Here is an 8516-nt window from a genome sequence, read left to right as displayed (position 1 = left end):
TACATTTTCACCCCAAAAAGTTTATAGTTTACACTAACATAAATTAATCGCTGCATTTTATAATGGAAGATTGAATTTATTGATTTATTTGGCAAATTTTTTTATGATATTACTAATTTTACATTACAAGTCAAGGAATGAAACCGTATTTTCGTAGAAAAATCCGTTATTTTTATTTAAAATGGCTGTTTCACTATTTGCTTGAGTATGATTGTATAATAATAAGTATTATAAATCTTTACCGATATGTCAATCCGTAAAAAATAATTGCTTTGCTTAGAAAATTTACTTTTACTTTCTTTAACATTCTATATGGCACAAATTTTTGTCAAATCTTTCTTATGAATTAATATGAGACGTTAATGTATGTACTTAGTGTTGCATTGAAAGCGAAAGTATAGATCGATTGAATTTTATTGTAAAGGATATAGAACTGAATCTTTATAACTTTTATTTAATTAGATCGTTTACAAACTTTTTTTTATTGATAACTTAAGAGATAACTGTATACTAGCATTTTATCAACTGGCGAAAACTTATTAAAATTTAAAGCACTACGGACTTTGTATAGCTAAGCTATTAAAATTTGAGCGCGCTACCTATCTTTGTCCAAAACACTTATTACGCTGCATTTATCTCTCACTATTGTTCCACACTCTATTAAAAAATATAAAACATATTAAGTTGTAGGAATGTTAGGGAAGTCTAATTACAAGCGACGATTACATATTAGAATTTGACTAGTTCGTTTGCTTGAATTGAAACATTTATCTTTTGTCCTTGTCACGTATACGAATGAGGTAGACCTATCATGACAATATCAATGTCAATTCATAGTTTGAATTACTACTTCTATTAACCTAAATTAAAAGTATAATATTAGCAGATATTATTGCTATGTATAATATATAATTTATAAATAAGTTAAAATTGTGTATATTAAATTACTCTATGCAATATAACGACAGATTATACATTTGTAAATTGATAAGATTGCTATAATAATAATAAATTATGTTACGGAATACAAAATAATTTTTTTAAACTGATATCTCCAAATATTTTGACACGCACCATTAATAAATAGTAACCATTAAAGGTTAATCATGAAAGATTTACATAAGCCAAATGTATTTCAAGACCATTGGAAACTTCAGGCTAGTAAGTAAATATTTATCATCGTACCTTCAACGACACGGTTAATAAATTTTACTGCCCAAGCTAATCTTTTATTTAGAATCTTCTCTATAACAATGGTATACAACTAAAATAATAAAATGCAATAGGAGAAAGAAAAAGTAATGGCATTATGAAAAAAGAAAATAGTCATGCATCGCTATAATATTTTAATTATCCTAATATCTAATATTGCACTTACAAAGGGTTATAAAGTTTTTTCTTTAAAAAATAATTTTTTCACATGCATAAGCAGAAGGTAACAAACAACACATTCACGTCCGTAGTTACGGATCTTAAGGGTCGTAACGCAATAAAGAATATTTGGACGGTTAGTTGGGTAGCATTATCAAGATAATGTAACCATGTATGTTTAAATTTACATTTATTTCATTAATTGTTTATCTTAATTGTTTGTTATACGTATTTTTTTTATTTTTTCGTTATGGTTTTTTTGTTGTTGTTGTTGTTTTTTTTTTAAATATTTTTGTTCTTTTATTGCTGATGGTTCTAAATTTAATGATACTTACGAGATATTTATTATACAGTATATGATTATTTTGAAAATGATAAATATTATATGATCATGGTTTTTAGCAAATATTTTTGTTTAAATTATTCTTTATACGTCTGTTTAGATCGAATAATTCTTATTGTATAATTAATATAAGAACGTACGGTTGATTTAGAAAACCAAATAGTCCTAGGTGACAAGAAAATCGGATAACTCTAGACCGAATAATTTTTCACTTCTTCCAACAATGAGAATGAAACCTGCACTCACCATAGCTACAACTGCTTGGACAACTGAATCTTAAAAATCGCATTGATTAATGTGACTTAGCTTGAAAATATAAATATTGTGTGGCACAATTAGATGGATATTCTAATCATTTGCTTTGGTGCTTTGCGAGGTGGATATTTTTCCTTATTAGGCCTTGTTACAGAAAATCTCTCTTCCAACGGATCACTGTCGCAGCATTAATAATATTTCATAGTGCATCTACCGAAGTTTATTGCTTGAAATGTTGTTTGCCGTACTTAGTATCAAATAATTTGGACGTGGCGTGTCGACTATTTCCTTTCGAAAAATACCGCTATTTCATTGTTGGCGAGACACTCAGTTTTAAAATCAATGAAAGTTCATTACTAAATTCTCTTCTCATTTAGCGTAATGTTAATTTAATACATTGACACACAGCACAATTATTTTTACATATATGGACGTATTATTAAGTTTCCCTATTCAAATCCCTATTCTGATGTTATAAAAAGTTTATCAAATATTATACACAATACAGATTTCTTAAGAGATTATTGAGTCTGCTAAGACGTAATGTTAATTTACATTTACAAAGTGTCACTTATTAACAAAATTTAAGGTATGACTTGAAGTCAGAGGTCTTACGTTTGATTAAACACATGAGATTTTCATCATTTATGCTTTATCGAAAAAAAAGAATTAATGGAATCTGAAATATAAGGAGATTAATTTGTGGGAGAAAGGCGCTGAAAATTATGCGACGTAAATTTGAACTACGATTGTCACGAAGTTAGTAGTGGATTATTTCAGTTTAGTGGAAACAACTTATTGATTGAACCACATCGTATATGCTATTACTAACTGAATAATTATTTAGAATATATAGCTTATAATTTGAAAAATTGAAAACGATGACGTAGAAATGATCAAGGAAAAAATTGTTACCGCCAAATAAATCTTATTAACAATGCACGAACACATATATAAATACACTTATGATTTTTACTATTATAACTTAAATTTTTGTTATCTATATTGCTACTTTGTACTTATAATTTAGAATAAATAATTGTCGAAATAATAAATATGACTTAAGTAATCATATAAAAATGTTTTGACCAAACTGCGACATCAACTAGTTGTAAAAATCTTAGATACAAATATAATTAAATTCATTTATGAATTTTAAGTTTTTAAAGAATAGTAATTGTCAGTTCTTTATCCTTTCCAAAAACATAAGAAAGTACCAGATTCCTGTTAGTGATAGCGATAGAATTACATTTACAAGAATATATTCTCGGTGTCAAGCTATTTACAATGACTGTTTCTAAAAATACAGAAAGAAATATGGAAAACGCACCGCGTTCCCGATGGAGATCAATTGACAATGACTTTTAACCATTATCATAATATAACGATTATTACAAACTAAATAATAATTGTTTGTTGATTCGACTCGATGATCGCTTACTTGATAAAACATCGATAAGCTCCTTTATAAAACGATTTAATATTAAATTCATCACCGGGAAATGATAAACTGCGAAAACGAATTAAAAAGTCTTGTTAAGTTCGAAACAATTTTGTTTAAAAATCTTCAAATAGTTCATTATAAAACTAGATGTTTTATATTTAATGGCGAGCTTTATTGTTAAAACTTTTAAGATTAATTAATTTCTAATATTAATAATCTATTATTAATATTAAATTAATGACCAGTCAAAACATGTAATATTATTCTAAATAAAATCGATTACAAGTCTTTCTACAGAATATTTTCCGTGTAAAAAAGAAAAAAAATTGCATAAGAAAACTGTACTGCGAGGATAAAATAATTCTAATTTCAAAATATAAATTAAAAATAAATTGAATATAAATAAATGATAAACACTATAACAAAATTAATAAATAATTTTAAAAATTACGTTATTGAATAAAGCTTACATTGATAACTTGAAAGAAATTGTTTCAAACTTAATATTGTAGGTTGGCTGGAAACATGGATTTTCCAATTAGCACGAAGCATCATTCAAGCGTTCCCTACTTTTCATACTTTTATCGTTAATTTTCACAGTTAAGCATTCGATGGTGGATTATGTGCGACAATTAATTATAACTTCTCGATTCAACGACTTATGAGATCCTGTAGCGTGTCGAGGATATTGTCTAGGTCTTGTCGAAAGTAACTGAAATCCTTGCCTTTCATACCAGCATTCTTACAATCATTGCAGATCTCATTTCTCGTCCTCAGCAAGTCGCGCACGAGGTTTTGCAAACTCTGTTCACGCGTCTCGTGCCTTTGTTGCAGTACCATTATTTTGTCCTGCAAAACCTGCAACTGTTGCGAACTCTGCATAATAAACAATTATATTAGTTGAAATACGCACGTTCTTTGCCGAGTTTACTTAAAATTAAATATGCTTTCCCAAACTTTATAAAAACTTCATTATTAGGTATTTAAATTGCAGCGCGCATAATTTTGATGCAATAATTAATTGATTCGATAATATTGTTTCAAATAATATTCTTTAAAATAATAATCCTTTAAAAATTTTCCAAAAAAAAAAAAAAAAAAAAAAAAAAAAAACTTGCTTATACGAAAAACTAGATTTTTTAATATTTACATAATGTTGCATTTTTCATTTAATTAAACACGATTACATACAAATTTGTATTTAATTTAAGACTTACCGGAGTAGACAGGTATTTTACTTTTTCACTAAGTATTCTATTCTTTCCCTCCAAATGATCTCTTTCTGTCTTCAAAACGACAACTTGCTCCTTATAATCTTGTAAAACTTCTATTTGTTGTTGCAAATGAGATATTATAGCCATTTGCGAGTTAACTTGACCCTAAAACAAAACATTATTATTAGTAAAAGCAATCTGTATATTTCTATGTGAATCTTAGCAAAATAATTTTTATAAATACATTTAAAGCAAACTTTTCACTGTCGTTATTAATTATGAATTAATAATGCTTTCTAAGAAATGTCTTGAAAGATAAAAAGAAAAATGTTTTTCGTATTAATGACAGTTCATCGTTCGTTAACTATATCCAACAAAATATAATGCAAAATCAAATTTCTCTGTGCACCTGCACATACGTACATATATATATATATATATATATATGTGCGTGTGCGTGTGCGTGTGCGTGCGCGCGCGTGTGTGTTATTTTTCAAAGATAAAGAGCAAACTGAACATACAAATCGAATATGTACCTGTAATTTGTTGACTTTTGTATCCCCAATTTTAACACTGCACTCCTTAACAATAAGGGCAATCTCCTTTTCGTGCTCCTCTTGCAATATATTAAGATCCTGCAGCCTTTTGTTTTTTAACGCCATAAAATCCTTATTAATCCTTCCGAGCTCCTCTTTTAATATCTCGTTCTCGCTCGTGAGTCTCTTGAATCTGTTCGTCTCGAAGCCCTCGTGCCCAGAAGTCATCGATCTCTTTCCGTCTGCCGCGTGACCATTCTGATAAAAATTAGAATTCGGATCATTAATCTCGGTGCCCTTGAAGTTCATGAGTTTCGAGTCCGAGGACGTCATGACTCGATTGCACATCTTCTCGTTCCTACGCTCATTGAGCATCCTCTCCCGTTCCTTCTGCAGCTTGCGATTTGTCTTTTGCAGCTCTTGAATATCTTTAGTGAGCTTCGACACGTTTTTATCTTTGTTGCCAAGCTCCTGCTTAAGGCCACGTATCGTCGCAATCAGGTGCGTATCTTCTTTTAAATTATGAGACTTGGGTCCAACCTTGTTAACATTCACCTTCTCAGATAGATTTGGCTCGGAGCCACGGCTTTCCAAGATCCTCTGGATCGTCTGCGTGCTGGCGTCGCCGTAGATCTTTCTCTCCCTCTGTGATGAAAGCTCGAGCTTCAGCTCAAGATCCGAGACTTGCATGGAGTATTTGTCCTTCATATCGGTAAACTTCTTCTGTATGTCCGTTAATTTGAACTGCGCCATGTCCTCTTTAGTCTTTATCTCATTTTCCAAGAAGCAAATTCGTTCCTCCAGCAGCTTCACCTTTTCCAAATTGAGTTTCTCGTTCTCAGAGTTTGCGGTGAGGATCAATGCAGACACGGAATCTGGATTCTTTCGTTTTAAGATGCGCTCCATCTCGCGAACTTGTCGATTCAGATCCATTATGTTTTTATTGTCCAAAATTACCTGATCCTTCAGCTTTAACGTCAATTGCTTCTCTCGCTCGCAATTATACTTGGCAGTCTAGAGAAGTTAAAATTGTTATTAAATATTATGAACCGATTGCGCGGGGAGAGAGGGCAGAGATGGGGTGATGGGGAGAGAGAGAGGGGGGGGGGTGAGTGAGAGGAGATAGGATTTGAAAAACCGTCGAGAAAATGACAAAATTGATAAATTTTTTTTCTTTTTCATTATTACGTTTTCAAATAATGTTTCCTAATCATAAATCAGAATAACAATCTTCCAATTTTTATCTTAAATAGAATCATAAAATAATATACGGTAAGAAAAATAAGAGATTTATTTACCTGTAATTTATCTTGATAATACGAACATTTAGTCCGTAAGTCCAGAATTTCTTTTTCAACGGGCGCTACGTTCTCCTGAAATCTATCATAATCCTGCTTAATGAATTTTACTTGTTCCGTCTTCGAATGTAATTCTACCTTTAGATCTTCCACTTGCTTCCTTAAATCTAACTCATTCGTTGTCATTGACTGCAGCCTATCTGTAATAAAATCATTCTTTGCTCTTAATTGATCCTTTATCATTTCTAGCTCCTCTTGGAGCAAACTATTCTGCTGCGTCACATCCTCGTTCTTTAATGAAAAATCATTATTCTTCTGCCTGAGATCTAATACTTCGATATTAAGCTTCACATTCTCTTCCTGCAAGTCCTTCAATTTCTCCATCAATTCATAATCACTGTTTTTATTATCCACTGCATTTACTTTTGGCTTTTGTTGATTAACGGATTTGAGTTCGCTCTGTAATCTTTTTGCCTCTTGAATTAACTTCTTGTTTTCCAGCTCGTAAGCATTAATGACACTCTCTTGGCGATCTAAATCCTTCTGCATACGTATGATGTTCGGATCGTATTTCAATCTAGCATCGGCTGTATTTGTATTTAGCCTAGTTACTTCATCTATTTTTGCTTTTAATAAAATATTTTGTTTCTTCAGCGTAAACATCTCCTGCTCATAAAGCATTTGTACGTCTTTCAGTTTCGATTTGTAAGTCTCTATTTCAGCCTCCAGTTCCAATTTAATGTGCATAAACTTTTGCTTTTCTTTTTGGTACAAATTCTCTAGCGTATCTTCCTTCAATGTACCTATCCAGTCTCCGCCTCCAAAAGAATTTTTCATACCATCCTCGTAAGACTTGATTTGACTTCCCTTAACGTTCAGGCCATATTCATTTGGAAGAGCTAACAGAATTATTAATAATTTTATTTTACCTTTTGCAGCTTCGTTCGTGTGCAATAAACTTTATAGAAGCGAACGATTATTTTACAATCATAGCTCAGTTACACCGAAAAGAAAGACATAATTTATTAACCACCATGTAAATGGCTAAAAAAAATTATTTTATTACATTTTATTTTGAAACACCTATTTGTACAAGATTATTAAAATCAAATATTCAATGAGATACAACTACAATTTTATTAAAGAAGAAAAAAATAAGTATTTTATGAATCTGTTTTCAATTTTCATAAATAAAAATTATATATTAAAACACTTTTTATTATAATGAAGTGTTGTATAATGCAGGTGAAAGGATAATTTTTCAAGACAAAGTTTTGTTTGTAATTAGAGAAAATTAAACGATACTTACGCTTCATCGGTTCATTTGTAATTTTTGATGACATTCTAGTCTTTGGATTCAATTTTGTCACCGTTTTTGACTGAACTTTTATCTTGGGTACTGAACATTTTTTTGGCACAACTGCTGAAGCTGGCTTTCGAGCTTCGGCAGACTTGATATTTTTTATATTTTCTAATGAAGAACCCAATTTATTAGATGATTTTGAAAGCTGATCATAGCTTCTGGATTTTGCAATAGTTGTTACACCTTTTGAATTTCTAGTTTCTAAAATATTTGTAGCATGTCGAGTCCTTAAACTGTCACTCGAATGCTTTGATCCTATATACATTGCACTATTTTGCATATTTCTTTGACAATCTGAAACTTTACTATTTTTAAAGTCTACGCGATCTTTATAATCTTTTACATCTGTAACATTTTTGTGATCATTCATGACTTCCATTTGAGTAAATGCATTAAGAGCTTTAAAATTCTTAAAACTAAAATCCTCGTTACCATCCGATTTTGGAGTTATGTCGTTTTCCGATTTTTCTCCTGCCTCATTTTTTTTCAAATTAGCTTCGTTCGACTTTTCAGCCAGTAATTTCGGAATAGAATCGGCAAATAATTTTAATCTAGGTGTAAGTCCAACAGTATATAATTCATTTTTATCATTCACCACGTTGTTGATATCAGTTGCAGAACTCTTAGCACTGCCCGGCTTCGAAGAATCTCTGCTGGAATGTTTACTCGATTCTTTATGCACACTCTCTTCC

At 30.7% G+C, this 8516-nt stretch overlaps 1 protein-coding gene across 1 annotated transcript in view; it reads right to left on the bottom strand.

The window, feature by feature from the left end:
* Positions 1-3897: 3897 nt before the first annotated feature.
* LOC105368489 (centrosomal protein of 162 kDa) overlaps positions 3898-8516 on the bottom strand; it is a 6712-nt gene continuing 2093 nt past the window's right edge. The window contains exons 5-9 of the mRNA XM_011507504.1: positions 7771-8516; positions 6462-7360; positions 5164-6177; positions 4631-4792; positions 3898-4289 (exon numbers count right to left, since the gene is read on the bottom strand). The exon at positions 7771-8516 is cut by the window's right edge and continues 8 nt beyond it. Of these exons, the coding sequence (XP_011505806.1) occupies positions 4065-4289; positions 4631-4792; positions 5164-6177; positions 6462-7360; positions 7771-8516 (3046 nt within the window). The 3' untranslated portion in view covers positions 3898-4064. The remainder of the gene's footprint in view (positions 4290-4630; positions 4793-5163; positions 6178-6461; positions 7361-7770) is intronic.

This window comes from Ceratosolen solmsi, unplaced genomic scaffold (assembly GCF_000503995.2).
Source record: "Ceratosolen solmsi marchali unplaced genomic scaffold, CerSol_1.0 scaffold10, whole genome shotgun sequence".
NCBI classification, from domain to species: domain Eukaryota; kingdom Metazoa; phylum Arthropoda; class Insecta; order Hymenoptera; family Agaonidae; genus Ceratosolen; species Ceratosolen solmsi.
Note: the sequence above shows the minus strand (reverse complement) of the source record. Positions and strands in the feature narration are given on the sequence as shown.